We start from the raw sequence: 16,615 nt of genomic DNA on the forward strand, positions 1-16,615 counted from the left end.
TTAGAGACCTAGGAACGTACAGGGAGTGACACTCATTGACTCAATAAAAATAATACTATAGGGGTGGAGCCAGGGGCAGATTCAACATCAAATTTCTGTGGAGGATCATGATCTGGGTCCCAGGAGTATGGAATATTCCCCTGGAGAGATGAGCGTTCTTGTGTGTAAATTTTTTTTAAATGCCCAGTTACTATGCATTTTGTAGCCTAAAATTTCATTTTTCATCTTAATGACAGAATAAATTGAACAATTTTAGATACACATGGATACAAAAACAATTAAACTTATAAAAATGGAAAAATTAAATTGGGGGTCATGAACACAGTGAACACACCCTTGAATCCGCCACTGTTTGGAGCATGATTTAAAAAAATCACAAGATCCCTGAGGGGAACCTTAAAGATGCACACTTTCAAACAACATAGTTCATTTGAATCCTGAAACAGGTACAGATTATTAATTCCTCAGTTTGCTGGATGGGTAAGATGTACAAAATATGTATCATGTAAATGAAATGAAATTCCCAAAGTCCATAACTCCTGTGAATGCAGCTAGCGCTGGATTGCTAGCGAAAATGAAGGGGATTCTAACGGAATTAATACGCCCAATGTATCCTAGCATTAATGCAGTAATTCCAATGATTTGCGTCCCATTTTATTTTTAGTACAAAGATCGCGGAAAAAATTGAGCGAGGGTGAAAATCATGCACCGATAATCGGCAACCCGTATAAACCACAGCCGGCTAATCGGAAATCTACTGTAGTAGGTAATGAAATGATATTTTGTAGTTTGTGAACAACATCCAGCAGTGAAATAACTAGTGGTTCTTAGTTCATATTGTTCACGAACGAACCCTCTTCCCCTTAGAACATTGAGAACACTGCTGTTGCTAGTCGTATAAAATCATTTGATTCCTTCTAATGATTCATATTTCGTGAAATATGAGTTCTTCATTTTAAAAATAACACAAAGATGGCAATATTCCACAGGTTTATTTTCCGTACAACGCGTTTTGACCGTTAGGTCATTATCAAGTACAATAATGAATGGTTGGTATGGTATGGTATTTGGAGGAGGCGACCGACAGCTGAGGTCATTTGCGCCATGAGGGATGGGTAGGTAGGAAGGGTGAAGAGAAACCCGGCGTCGGCGTTAGCCTGCTCTTAACGAAAGGCGCCAAGGGGACCACGGCTTAACGTCCCATCCGACGGACGGAGTGTTGCGCTTGAAATGTCCTCCACACAACATTCAAGCAGGGATCGGGCAGTCTCTGAAAATTCTCTGCCACTGCCGGGATTTGAACCCGAGCCCGCCGGGTGGGAAGCCAACACTCTAGCCACCACACCAACCCGATCCCCATGAATGGTTGGTTTTGGGGTTGTATTTATATAGAATGGATGGGTGACAGGTGGAAGGGGAAGTTGGGGAAGGGTATGTGTCATTGGGTGGAGCGCTTCGGGAATGGTATTTTTTTAAACTTAGAATGTCATTCCACTATATAACGCCTGCTTCTGTTACTTTAATGAGTTCTTCATGTATACATGAATGATGTTTTAGCATTGTTGAACTTTCAAAATATGTATTTATGTTGTTCCTCTACAGTTGCTACAGTTACGAAAATCAAATGACGAGCTACACCCGTCATTGCGCGATTTGGCATGAGGAAGTTCATGGCGACCTAGACATTTCAGCGCAAGTGGTTAAATGAGCGAGTGAAGGGATAGCGAAAGGAAGAGATTAGTGCAGGGGCAATGGAAGGGAGGAAAAGACATGAGTAGAGGTACAAAATACACAAGGTTGGAAAAATTTGAAGGAAAAAAAGGAGCACACACACATACGCTTGTTAACAGATACAACCAGTCTCTCAATCATCAGGGTGATTATGTCGAAAAGTAACCAAAAGTAAGAAATTGAAATAATTTTTAATAATTCACATTCATATATTTGTACTTTCCAGCAAATTTTGGTAGAATAGTACGGATCTACCATATTTACTAGTGTAAGCCTCCTGTACCCCGGCACCCGCATTTTTGGGCCGGCTCATGAGGAAAAAAAATTTCTCAATGCTTTTTGGGTGCGGTCTAATATAGGAACTCGTGATTCGTTACCAAATCGATAAATTTACATTTCCATGATTAATAAGGCTTAATAATGTTAGAAGTGTAATTCCTGCGAAGGTTTCCTAGTTTCAATGCTAAACTCTGGAGAAATAAGCGATAAGAATTTGAGGGAAAATGGAACACCACTTACCTACATTAAAAGTTGGAGGATTCGTGTAAGCCGTGCACCACCATTTTTTAAACAGCATTTCCAGAAAAAAGGTGCGCAACTTCTACAGGTAAATATGGTATAATTTTGAATATAAATAACTTCCATAAAGTGAAGCCCGACGTTGCTTAACATTTAATCATTCACTTTGTCTTCTACTTATGAGCCAATGGAGGTTGAACAATATTGTCCTTATAAGGGTGTCCCTTTTTGTTATTAGAAGTTGAAAAAGTGGCATTTTTCAACAAAAAACATTAGCGGAATGATGATTTTCATAAGATTTATCAACAAATAAATCCAAGAATGCCCAAAACCTCACTCTATATTAAAGTTGGTGGTCTTTACCATGCTTACAGAAAGTTTTATGGCTTTCATTTGATATATGTGATTTTTACAAGTATTTGAAAATGTCACTATTTTGTCGAAATTTGTCAAAAGTGCAATTTTTGAAAATTTATAGAAAAAAAAATTTTTCAAGTGAAAATCGTTTTGATAACATTTTTGAAAACTATAGCAGCATGTTTATAGCCTCTAAAATTTTTACTACCTCCACTCGTTTGGTTTAGGTTTTACAGGGGCACAAATATGGTAGTTTTGAATAATTTGACCGGTGCGCAGAATTTTTGTGTGTGCCTCATTGACTTCAAACACTCATATATTGGAAAATACTTGTAATGGGTCTTTAATATTTTGGATTTTTCTTAACTAAGGTTGAAACTAACAACAGGGAAAAAATAATCAAAATCTGAGATGGTGGGCGTGGGACCCTGGTTGAGTTGACATGGAATGACCCTTATACTTTTTTCAAAACATCCGGAATACCTATAACATATTAGATGAAACTAACTTGCCAGTTAAAACAGTGAGAAATTTTGACTTACCACCAAGACAGGAGGCACTGCAGTGCGTGAATCCCTGCTCCCTCCAGGAATACGTCTCTTGACCTCCACGCCCTCCAGTGGCCACTTTGATTACTGGTGCATTCCCTTGAATGGTTCCTCCAGGGGCCACATTGTCGGCATATGTCTTTCCATAGACATCGCGGGAATTGTCTATTCTATCGGGAGGATGGTAGAAAGAGTGCATAATTGTAGGCTTATCAAAATCATCACTGAAACAAAAATGTTTAAATTAATGCCTAAACCAAGCTATGAGTGCTAGATTATACTTTTTTTGCAGAAAAATTTATCCACTCAATGAGCCCTTACAATTACATATTTATGAATATGCAGTGAAGGAAAGATTTCATAAAGATATGTATTCTGCAATCTGGAGAAAGCTTTAATGGCCAAATTATGATTTAGGAAATTTATGGGAAATTTTGGTAGCAAGCTACCAATCGCCCATAATTTTCACTTGCTTTGTAACTGTCTCAATCGTGGATTTTTTTTCTAGAGGACATAACTTTCAAAATACCTAGTTTCAGCCTAGCATGACAATGGACACGATTCCCAAAGAATAAAAGTAACTTCAGCATCAAACAATCTATGTAAATGTCTGTTTCTTTCAATGCCCCCTAAATTAAACTTTAAACTATGCCTTTATATTTACCAGGATTAAAAATTTTCAAATGATGAAGGGAATTGTTATAATTTCAGAAAAAAATGCTTTGCAGTAAATCACATGCCTCAGTGGTTCTGAGAAGTAAAAAAATTAATTTGGGTCATTGGCACCTGGATTTTTGTTGGTTATATAATTGACGCTGATTCTAATCCATTGTGTATCACTTGCACACCACTGGTGCAAGTGATACACAATGGATTTTTACGCAACTTTACCATTAGTAGAAAACCTACAAACCTTTCCTCAACAAAATGTTCACATAATTTATCATTAATTCAAAATTTCACGTTTTTAAGGGGCAAGCCAAATGGCTTCTTAAAAGCTAATCTGTGTGAATACTACTCTAGGCTCAAGAAAGTAACTGTATCCAAGTTAACTAATGTTTTGTGCAATGGTTTGAGCTGGCTTTCAAATCCTCCCTTTATCTATCGAATTAAAAAAATGTCTTCATTCCTCATGTATTTTCTGCTTCAATCTGCTTGGCAGTGAATCTTAAACATTACCCAAATTAAATAAATGATTTTCTCCAGCACTAATACTTAAATATGAGAAGGGGGATAGGTTACCTTAAATGCATGCATAAAACATACACTGGTGTGGAGCAACATATCTGCAAGGTTAAAAAAGTCTATTTATCAAGCAAGAAAATAAATCAATTACGTATTAGGTAGAGCCCCTGAGTCATCCCTTAACCCTTTCGTGCCGGATCTTGGTTGAAGGAAATTCTTCCTCAATACGAGTCTCTTGAATGTTTTCTTTACTCCTCTGTACGAAGCCTTTCCGCATCGACTAAAGGCAGTGGGCCCCTCCCGAAACATTTTTGGACCCAACTCGGTGGGGCGCCGATCCTTTTCCTCGGCCTCTGTCCCAGACCTTAGAGGGATTAAAAGCCCCTTCCTAGCACGAGTCCGCGGTCAACTAGCTAAAATATTAACGCAGAATATATGCAAATACTTATTGTTCGTATCGATTTTTTTAAATTCAAAATGAATTTCGTGTTTTTTCTGAGCGTGCAGAAATTTTAAACGAAGTTCTAACGTTTATAAAGATGGATTTAGTATATTTACTAGTTGTTCTATAACTCTGTTGATATTAACGTTAGAATTTCGTTTGAAATTTCCATGTGGTCAGCAAAAAAAGGTAAATTCATTTCTAGCATTGGATTTCAAAAGTAAGCAATAAATATTTTTTTGGAAAACACACTATAAATAACAGTAGTTGACCGCGTGGAGAGGATAGGAAAGGGTCGACCTGAGCGGCCGAAGAAGGGACTGGGCTCGCGCTAAGGCGGATCACAAGGGGCGACCGCGTCCGTGGGTCTATTGTGTCCGCCACGGTCACTTTTTTCGACCTGTGCCGCACAGGCACGGCATTCGTTGGTTATGGTAGGAAAATTCACGACGCACAGGTGTGGCATTCATAGTCGAGGGAAAAAAATCCTCGCCGCACAGGTGCGGAATTCGGCGCGAAAGGGTTGAAAGTCATCAAGTAAAAAATACAAAATCTTGAAATATTCTTTCCTTCACTTGGGCAATATCGACTGCTGGAATAGATGATGAGAAAAATTTTAATAATGTGAGAAATATATGATGAGAATAGAGAAAATTGTAGTGTTTTTCTCCTTTCGTACAATTCTGTGGCATAATTTTTTTACGTCAACAATTTCTTATTTTCCCCTTCTTCTATGCATATGTACTTATACCTACATATTTTGTGAATTTACTCTGTTCATATCAATTCATGCTATCACTTGATCATTCGGTTGACTAGTGGCAATCCATAATAATAGTAGGAAGAGATGGAAGGAATATCTGGAAGATTTGTACAAAGGAAGTCGCCTCAGAACGAATGCTATCGAAAATGAGCGGGAAGTGGATGCCGATGACATGGGAGCCCCAATTTTAAGATCAGAATTTGATGCGGCTGTAAGAGACCTCAGGATAAATAAAGCGTCTGGCATTGATGACATTCATGCAGAACTAATTAAAAATTCAGGAGAGAAGACGTTGAACCAGCTATACAAAATCATAAGTGAAATGTATACTGTGACGGTACGGATCGGAGTCGGCCCGACGCGTAAAGTAATAATTCGTGGCTGGGGTTACGTCTGCGCGCACGCTCACATTTTTGGCATTGGGGAACAAAGGGCGGCACTAAATATCTGTGTGAAGGGTTAATTTTATGTTTTAAATGTATAATATTTGTTTATGTGTAAGTGAAATGTAGTGAAATAGTGTGGAATTGGATTTCCCGGGAGAGGCGAAGTTGTGGTTCTCTCCCTGAAGGTATTTGAAAACCCGCCTCTAAATGGTGTAAAAGAGGGCGTTAGTGTGAATCGGAGGTGCTTATGGGTAAAAGGAGAGGTGATAAAAGGCAGAGATGCGAGGCCTCTCTCTCTCTCTCTCCTACGCTCTGGCACGAAGCAAGTTGAATTGTGAGTGCAGTGACAAGCAGTGGTAGCACGACTTCGGCAGGTGGATGAAGTTGCACGCACGTGGACAGCTGGCGAGGGGTGGCGTGGACATCAAAGAACGACGTAAGCTTGGAATTTCCCAACGCCCTAAAAGTCCTTTGCAATCGAGATTGTCCCCCCCTCCGAAAGTCCCTAGTGAACTCTCCATTAAAGGCCCTAGTGAATTCGCTGTTGACTTGTATTTCGTCACGGCCCTGCAAGACTTGAGTGCTCGGGTTGAGAAGATTGAGCAATAATTATGAATCTAAGTAGTTACTTGGCGTATCATTGAGCCCTGATTTAAGATGGGTGGCCATTTGAACTGACTTATTTATGATTTCATAATTGCCTTGAATGTAGCTTTTGTGAGTCTTACTTCACACCATTCACATTGTTCATGGACCAAGGCGCGTTAATGTATTTGCTGTTGGAAGAGATCATTGTCTTTGGATAATAATCATTGGTGAAGTGATATTGGTATTTGAAGGAGAAGACGTGTGGTTAAATTTCATGTTGGAGGTGACGCCGTTGTATTATTGAAGAAGATTTATCATTTGTGATTGGGGTATATTTTGGTTTATGTGTAAATCTTTGGATCAATGTCATTTAATTTATTAAAATCAGTGGTGAAAAGGATTTTATTGAATTTGCTATTATTTGCCATTGCCACAAGTGCCTTCAATCCTTTTGTAAGTTAGTGTGCGTGTGGGCGCGTTCAATTGGGGGACTTGATTTGGGGCCCTGAAAAGGTAAGTACTAAGTATTAAGGGGCTAAGTACTAAGGGGCTAAGTACTAAGGGGCATTCTTATATTTTGGGAATTGGGGAATTTATTATCACATGTCCGGGGAGAGATCGAACGGGATGCGAGTGGGCGTTACATATGAAAAATGGTGCTGCGGACAGGATCCCAATTCATTCATTCACTTTTAAAAGGGCAATTGAGGGAAAATATTTTCGGGGAGAGTTAATTCGTTATGGCAAGCGAGTAGTTCTTGTAAATAAAATTTTTCAGTTACGGAAAGACTATTTGTCAAGTGTGGAGTGCTGGGCTCATTCAAGTTCCTAAACCGCGGATGCGTCGTCGGCGCGGAGGGTTCTTTGGTGAGGCCTGGGCACGCGTTGTAGGGGGTGTATTTTTGATTAGTGTGGGGGAGAAGTTGGTTTTCCATGGGGACGTTTTGAGAAAGAACCAAATCGTGCCAAGATGGCCGAGAGGAGTCAAAGGGAGGAAAGGTAATATCAATCGTAATATAGGGGATTTGACAGGGTTGGCCGGTATGGAGGAAGTGGAAGGGGACGCGGCCTCACCGGTTCGTCAAACGGAGTCCACTATAGAGTCGATTTACCAGACGCCGATCGCGTTGAACCCTGTGCGTGAGTTATTGGAGGAAATGCGAAAGGAGAAAGAGAAGGAGAGAGAAGAAATGCGAGAGAGGGAACTCCTACGGCAGAAGGAGAAGCAGGAAAGGTACAATACGACAGGTGAGATACCAAAGGATTTCGAGAGGAAAATTATAATCCCTATTCCTAAGAAGAAAGGAGCGGAGAAGTGCGAAGATTTTAGGACCATAAGCCTTACTACACATGCGTCAAAGATACTGACAAGGATCATCTATAGAAGAATAGAACGAAAAGCAGAAGAGTACTTGGATGAGGACCAATTTGGATTCAGAAAAAACAAAGGCACAAGGGCAGCAATATTGGCCCTAAGACTGCTCATAGAGAAGAGAATGGAAAAGAACAAGCCAACATTCGTTGCGTTTGTGGACTTAGAGAAAGCATTTTACAATGTGGATTGCAGCACAATGCTTGGAATCCTAAAGGAAATTGGGGTTCCTTATAATGACAGAAGAATCATCCACAGTTTATACAAAAACGGGAAGCAAGATAACTAGTGATGGGAGAAGCAAGAAAGAAATTATCAGCAGAATAACCCAGGCGAAGAGAGCATTCCACCAAAAGAGAGACCTGCTTACAGCGGGAAACTTAAATATGGAAGTAAAGAAACAATTTATAAGAACCTACATCTGGAGTATGCTCCTATACGGAAGTGAGGCATGGACAATGACCGCAGCGGGGAAAGCAAGGATAGAGGCCTTCGAAATGTGGTGCTACAGAAGAATGATGAAAATCAAATGGATCAACCGAGTTAGTAACGAGGAAGTCCTAAGAAGGGTAGGAGAGAAGAGAATCCTCATGAAAACCTTAATAAGAAGACGGAACAACCTTATAGGCCACATCTTGAGACATGATGGCCTGATGAAGACAATTGTCGAAGGACAAGTGGAAGGCAAGAATGGAAAAGGAAGACCCCGAACAAAATATATGGAACAAGTAAAGAGAGATGTGAAAGAGAAGAAATACGTAGGTGTGAAAAGATTAGCTGATAGGAGAACTGAGTGGAGAGCTGCGTCAAACCAATCCTAGGATTGTTGACCAGTGATGATGATGATGATGATGATCTCTTATCAGCGGACTCAAGCTAATCCTCCAATCCCAGTCCTATTTCAAAAATGAGAATCAAGTGTCAAGAATTTTAAGTCAAAATTCAAAAGTGCTTTGCGGTAAAAAATGGCAAACCTTGACAAGGATGGAATGGGACATGCAGGAAGAATGCATCTCTCTGACTCCGCAGGCTTGGGTCCTTGACACTGCTGATCGGGAAGCACGGCGATGGTGCGGGAGAGCTCGAGGAAGATCTTGCAGAGGACTTCACGCTTGCGGGTGCCCTCACCGCAAGTCACACTGCACGGACCCCACTGCTCTGCGATGAAGCTAGGGGATTCGAAGGGACAGAGCATGCAAGAGGCAGAAGGATGGGATTTGGTGGGAGATTGGGAAGGATTAGGAGGAGGAGAAGAAGAAGATATTTTCATGCAACCAAGCGACCGTGGGAGGCCAAAAGTAAGACATATCACCGTTTATATTTATGCAAAAAATTTATCTCGATGTCGGTAGATGAAAGGAGGGACTATGTAAAGTCAAATGGTATTTGTTTCAATTGTTTAGGTGGTAAACATAAAATAAGTTCTTGCTGATCACGTATGTCTTGCCGTAACTGTGCTAAGGGGCATCATACATTGCTATGCACAACCAAAGTTTCTGAACCCAATTCGCGAATAACCTCGCATGCTGCCAGTACAGCAAGCAACGATTGTAAGGTTCGGGAAAAAAATAACACCAACGACATGTGTGAAATTACAGCACATAGCAGTGAAAACAGCGTGTCAAACGAGGTAGCTTGTCCGACGAGCCACATTATTTCTCAAAACTCAATTATATCATTGGGGACAGCCATTGTTGCTGTGAAGTTGGCATCTGGCATGTTCAACAATGTGCGTGTTCTGATTGATCCGGGGTCGCAAGCCAGTTTCATCACCACTGCTTGTCAACAAAGGCTGGGTCTCCCGCGAAAGCAATCCATGGTCACATTCAAAGGCCTTGCTGAAAATCCCGTCACTACTACTAAGGGTATTTCTTCTTTGGTAATTCGGCCTCGTCAAGGAGGCGAGGAATTAGTCACAAACGCCGTAGTAATTCAAAAAATTACCTCAAAGCAACCTCGCGCTCTAATGCCAGATAGTGTGCGTGATAGTTTCCGCAATTTGATATTGGCGGATCCAGATTTCCATAAGCCTGGGGATATTGCTATTTTAATTGGTGCAGAATTATACTCGCAAATTATGGTTGACGGACCCCCGATTCGCTACGAAGGCAATCCTACTGCGTGGCCTTCGATTTTGGTTATACATATCTTAATAGGTCCTGTAAAATCTGCCTCTAATCCTTTGAATATGTGTGCAAACATTTCCTCGTGTATTGTCACAAACGAGGAACGTGATTTGAGCTCTATGTTTGAAAATTTCTGGAAGGTCGAAGAGATTCCGAATAATTCCCCTGCCTCATGAGACAACGATAAGGCGGAATCGCAGTTCAAATCGCTTCATTACAGAGAAGAAAATGGGAGATATGTTGTACCCATTTTATTTAAGGAAGAGTACCATGACGATTCTCTTGGCCACTCTCAGACCCAGGCATTAAAGAGGTACTCTAACCTCGAACGGAAATTAGCTCATGACGCCAATTTACAAGCAGAGTATAATAAATCCTTAAGAGAATATCTCACAATGGGGCATATGTCAACTTCCCAATGGGGATCTGGAAAATATCTCATTCCACATCATGTTGTGATTAAGGAGTCTAGCTCAACCACGAAAGTGCGCGTCGTGTTTGACGCTTCGGCGCGTACCTCATCCGGGTGTAGCTTGAATGAACTTCTTTTAAAGGGTCCAAAGTTACATAAAGATATAGCTGATTTAATCATGAGGTTTCGTCTACATGCCGTGGCATTTGTAGCCGATATTTCAAAAATGTATCGTCAGATTTTGATACGCCCAGAACACAGGGCTTATCAGCATATAGTTTGGCGCCCTAACGAGAATTCCACTTTGCACGAATATGAACTGAATACAGTTACGTTTGGTTTGACGTCATCTCCATACTTGGCTATGAGAGTACTAAGCAGCTGTCTCAAGATGAAGGGGCACGCTTCCCTCTTGCAGCTGTAGTACTCCCACAAGACGTATTTGTGGACGATTTAATATCAGGAAGCTCTACTAGCACAGAAGCAATAGAGCTTATTGCTCAATTGAAGGGATTATTAAACCGCGGAGATTTTGAACTTCATAAATGGGCCACAAATTCTGTTGATGTTTTAAGGGCCATTTCACCGGAGATGGTGCAAAGCAAGGTGGAATTCACTGATGAGGAGGGCTCAAACTTTCGAATATTAGGTTTATGTTGGGATCCTAAGTTGGATTTATTTTCGTACAATGTGAGGATATCCTCAAAACCACCCTCAAAAAGAGGTGTTCTATCAAATTTAGCACAACTATTCGATCCATTAGGATGGATCAGTCCGGTTGTGTTTTGGGCGAAACATTTTATGCAGAGCCTTTGGAAATTAAAGATAGGATGGGATGACGATATACCTCCCGAGGTGATTGCTTATTGTCTTCGCTTCATTGCATTCACAAAAGGGTTTTCAAACTTGAGCAAAGATAGTAATCTTAGCGCAAAAGAGATCAGTAATGCATTAAAAATATGCATAAAAGTAGCTCAACTTGCTTATTTTCAGAAAGATATTGAAAACCTGAAAGGAGGGCGTGTATGTTCCAGAAAACTTCAGACACTGTCTCCATTCATAGATGGCGATGGTTGCCTCAGGGTGGGTGGTAGACTAATTAACTCTGACTTGTCCTACAATCGCAAACACCCATTACTGTTACCCAAGGAAGCTTATCTAACTGCATTGATCGTGGACCATTATCAAAAAATGTATTTGCATGTGGGACCCGTGACATTGCAGTACTTATTAGGATTGAAATATTGGATTCTATCAGCACATTCCGTGGTTCAACAGCGAATAAGAAAATGCGTGACTTGCTCCAAACTGAAGGCTTCGTGCAAGGTGCCGAGAATGGGAGATTTACCCTCCCCTCGGGTGGTGGCAACGCATCCATTCTTACACACAGGTGTTGATTTTGGAGGACCGTTTCTTGTAAAGGAATCCTTTGGGCGATCCTCTAAATCTTGGAAGGCGTACCTATGTTTATTTGTATGTTTGCCCACAAAGGCTACCCATTTAGAGCTCGTGTCGAGCTTAAGCTCAGATACATTTACTGCTGCGCTTGAGCGGTTTATATCTCGAAGAGGTTTATGCACAGACATATATTCAGATTGTGTATCCAATTTTGTAGGCGCCAGTTGGTACTTAACGGGAATTGATCGTCAATGGCGAGAGGTGTTGAGTTCAACGAATATGATAGATAACCTCTCTAACAGAAACATTCGCTGGCATTTCAATCCTCCCGCAGCGCCTCACTTTGGGGGACTTTGGGAGGCTAACATGAAATCAGCAAAAGGTTTACTGAAAATAATTATTGGGGATCGAATTCTATCATTTGAGGAGTTGTCCACAGTATTCGCAAAAATTGAAGCGGTTTTAAATTCAAGGCCACTTACGCCACTATCGGACGATCCATCTGACTATGAAGCGCTCACTCCGGGACATTTTTTAATTGGTACTCCCATAGTCGGCCTCCCGGAATCATCCCTACTAGACTACAAACAAAACAGACTTACAAGGTGGCAGTTGGTGAGGCAGATAACGCAACACTTCTGGAAGAGATGGTCCACAGAATACTTGAACACGCTTCAATTGAGAACTAAATGGGTCAAAGAGGAAGAAAACTTAGCCGTGGGTGACCTTGTAATCCTAAAGGAGAAACATATGTTTCCTTTGCACTGGCCTTTAGCTAGAGCAGAAAAGGTTCACCCCGGCCCCGATGACCGAGTTCCGGTAGTAACCCTAAAAACAAAGCACGGCGTTTTCAAGCGTCCCGTGGCTAATGTTGCAAAGCTTCCAATTGGAAATTAGGAGAACTAGTTTCCAAAATTATTTTTATTTTTTTTTACTAGGTATTTAATTTAGCTGTAGGAGAGTGGGTACTCCTAAAGAATTAGTCATAATATTAGAATTTATAATAGTATATTTGGTCTTTGCATCCTAATTACCCGTACCGAGGGCTTTTTCCTGAAACAAGTCTCTGGTGAAAGCCCCCTCCAGAGTGAAAACTACCTTCCCTTCCTTCCCCTTACAAAGACCAAATATAAGGTTATTCACTTGATACAACCATGAGATTCGCAATTGAATATTAATTTAGTAATTTTACTTGGTTTATTTTCAAAATTTGCTTCTCAAATTTTGGGGGGGAGTATGTTTGGTAATTATCGAGAGAGAGGCCGCTAGGTGTCGGCCTATGACACAAGACCTCCCAGGTTATAGAGGAGGAACTGATTGTTGAGTTGTATTGTCGTGTGGGCAAGGCAGTACGTGACAGTACGGTGTTGTGCGTGGTGCGACGCGGATCGCGAGCCGAACTCTTCGGGGGAGAGGGGAGAAGGCAAAGCAGCAGAAGGTAGGTGGACATCGGTAGGGCGTTCTCTCTCTCTCCTATTCTTATAATCATAATACAGTCCATTTTTTATCTTTTCTTTTGGGGCGAATTTTTAAATTTCATATTTGCGTGAAATTATAATGGCCCAAACACTATGTAAATGTCTGTTTCTTTAAAAAAAAATGCTTTGCAGTAAATCACATGCACCAGTGGTTCTGAGAAGTAAAAAAATTAATTTGGGTCATTGGCACCTGGATTTTTGTTGGTTATATAATTGACGCTGATTCTAATCCATTGTGTATCACTTGCACACCACTGGTGCAAGTGATACACAATGGATTTTTACGCAACTTTACCATTAGTAGAAAACCTACAAACCTTTCCTCAACAAAATGTTCACATAATTTATCATTTATTCAAAATTTCACGTTTTTAAGGGGCAAGCCAAATGGCTTCTTAAAAGCAAATTTGTGTGAATACTACTCTAGGCTCAAGGAAGTAACTGTATCCAAGTTAACTAATGTTTTGTGCAATGGTTTGAGCTGGCTTTCAAATCCTCCCTTTATCTATCGAATTAAAAAAATGTCTTCATTCCTCATGTATTTTCTGCTTCAATCTGCTTGGCAGTGAATCTTAAACATTACCCAAATTAAATAAATGATTCTCCAGCACTAATACTTAAATATGAGAAGGGAGATAGGTTACCTTAAACGCATGCATAAAACATACACTGGTGTGGAGCAACATATCTGCAAGGTTAAAAAAGTCTATTTATCAAGCAAGAAAATAAATCAATTACGTATTAGGTAGAGCCCCTGAGTCATCCCTTAAAAGCCATCAAGTAAAAAATTCAAAATCTTGAAATATTCTTTCCTTCACTTGGGCAATATCGACTGCTGGAATAGATGAGGAAAATTTTAATAATCTAAGAAATTTATGATGAGAATAGAGAAAATTGTAGTGTTTTTCTCCTTTCGTACAATTCTGTGGCATTATTTTTTTACGTCAACAATTTCTTATTTTCCCCTTCTTCTATGCATATGTACTTATACCTACGTATTTTGTGAATTTACTCTGTTCATATCAATTCATGCTATCACTTGATCATACGGTTGACTAGTGGCAATCCATAATAATAGTATTGCAGAATCAGTGAAATTAACATTCATATCTCTTATCAGCGGACTCAAGCTAATCCTCCAATCCCAGCAATTTTACAAAAATGAGAATCAAGTGTCAAGAATTTTAAGTCAAAATTCAAAAGTTCTTTGCAACAAAAAATGACAAACCTTGACAAGGATAGAATGGGACATGCAGGAAGAATGCATCTCTCCGACTCCGCAGGCTTGGGTCCTTGACACTGCTGATCGGGAAGCACGGCGATGGTGCGGGAGAACTCGAGGAAGATCTTGCAGAGGACTTCACGCTTGCGGGTGCCCTCGCCGCAAGTCACACTGCATGGACCCCACTGCTCTGCGATGAAGCTAGGGGATTCGAAGGGACAGAGCATGCAAGAGGCAGAAGGATGGGATTTGGTGGGAGATTGGGAAGGATTAGGAGGAGGAGAAGAAGAAGATATTTTCATGCAACCAAGCGATCGTGGGAGGCCAAAAGTAAGACATATCAAGGCAAATGAATTGAGAATATGGTTCGTGGGGAGAGAGAGGAAACAACTCCATGGTTTCCACACAATGCAATCGAGACAAGAGATTGATTCAATGAAAGGGATGATGAAACATTTTTGGTAGACATTCACTTAATATGCATTTTATGATTCACAGAGGAGAGCTCCAATTATGTTCAACAGTTTGTTCATATTTAGTGTATAAAGAGCTATGAAAGACAAAAGAGAGAAAAAGAGATATTTTTGGAAGGGTAATAGCATTAGAAAGCTCCATAACTGTCATGCATCATGTTAAAAATACTCATCAAGTAACAATAACTTTATTACAAGAATATAACTCTTAATGTTGAAGTCAAATTGATTGTTTTTGGGCACAATGAGCGCTAAAGACTCATTTGATACTGGGTCGCCAAAGAAAATGAACTCCATACCCTGAATTACTTGCTAAATAGTAAATATTGCCTAAACCTACATCTAAGATAATGCACTCTCTGTAGAATTTCAGTAAGCTATACCAAAGGCCATGGAATCATCAGGGTTTAATAATTACTCCTAAAATGCTGTATCTTTAATTTATTTTAATACTACTTTAACGGTGGCATATACTGATCAGCTATTTTGCTTGCTTTATCAGTTTATCCTTCACATATTCACTCTTTCTCATTTCAGCATATTACGAAAATTTGTCAGCCAATTGCAGCAATTTACAGGAGAATGAGCAATGCTTTTCATAATTTCTATAGCAGTCACTAGGATGAATACATGGCAAAATGCTTCTGTGATACTACCGACATCATTCTACTTCAACCAAATACATAACTCCTTTCTATTAAATGTACGAAAAAATATGTACTATACATTTCACATATTCCTAAAAAGGGTTTAATGAGGAAAGATGATTGGATAAAAATAACTGACTCAAGTTATACACTGTGGAACTGTGCTATCACGACCATCTATGAAAAAAATTCTTTACCATTTTCACTACAGTTCATCGTTACTGTCTGCTAACCTTCCTCACAGCAATTATTTGCGAGGGACCCACTGTTTTTGTTGGAAATAAACTTTTAATAGATCATCTGCATTTTCATTGTTATTTATCAGCTAATGAGTATTGTTTCAGTTTTATTTTTACCTTTAGCGGTTATCACCTGATAGCACACTTCTGTTGATATGTGTGAACTACTACATTCTATGCTTAGAATGTTATGCCATGGTGTGAGTAAATACTTTAACAAAGTATCCGTATCCACTGCATTTCTGCCTTACAAAGTCCACCTAAGTATTCTAACAAATTTTCCCTTTGCCCAGCCCTTCTGACCTTGTTTGCCATTCGTCATGCTTTTGAGTTTGGTTTGAGCTGACTAGCTGGTACCTACTAGGCTAATGTGGTTTGTGTCATAAACAGAACCCTCAGTGTCAACATATTCTTCACTACCATTAATCCCTAATTTGTGAATTTTCTTTCCCCTAACCCAACTGAGACATTACGCATCTTTATTTTTTTTAATTGGTCCCTTTCAATTGGTTTTTAACATGTGTTCACACCTTGGAAATGACGGTAATCTCTTGAAACCTGGGTTGATTCAAACTTAATTAAAAGCAAGGATAATTACATGAGCATTTTTCCTTTCAATGTCAAGATGATGGGAGTATTAGTGTTATGACACAATTCCCTATCAGCGAAATTCTAAACGCAAAATTCTTATCATGGTATTTTCAGAATGAGAATGTGAGTGTAGCCCTC

General features: G+C 39.9%; 1 protein-coding gene across 11 annotated transcripts in view; it reads right to left on the reverse strand.

Moving 5' to 3' along the window:
- Positions 1-16,615, reverse strand: part of LOC124165409 (protein madd-4) — a 1,214,641-nt gene that overhangs the window by 36,777 nt on the left and 1,161,249 nt on the right. For 8 of the 11 annotated variants that reach the window (XM_046542805.1, XM_046542808.1, XM_046542807.1 and 5 more), the window contains exons 12-14: positions 14,534-14,728; positions 8,866-9,060; positions 3,150-3,379 (exon numbers count right to left, since the gene is read on the reverse strand). In XM_046542805.1, the coding sequence (XP_046398761.1) occupies positions 3,150-3,379; positions 8,866-9,060; positions 14,534-14,728 (620 nt within the window). The remainder of the gene's footprint in view (positions 1-3,149; positions 3,380-8,865; positions 9,061-14,533; positions 14,729-16,615) is intronic. The other 3 variants (XM_046542806.1, XM_046542812.1, XM_046542809.1) reach the window with 3 other exon arrangements.

This window comes from Ischnura elegans, chromosome 9 (assembly GCF_921293095.1).
Source record: "Ischnura elegans chromosome 9, ioIscEleg1.1, whole genome shotgun sequence".
In the NCBI taxonomy this organism is placed as follows: domain Eukaryota; kingdom Metazoa; phylum Arthropoda; class Insecta; order Odonata; family Coenagrionidae; genus Ischnura; species Ischnura elegans.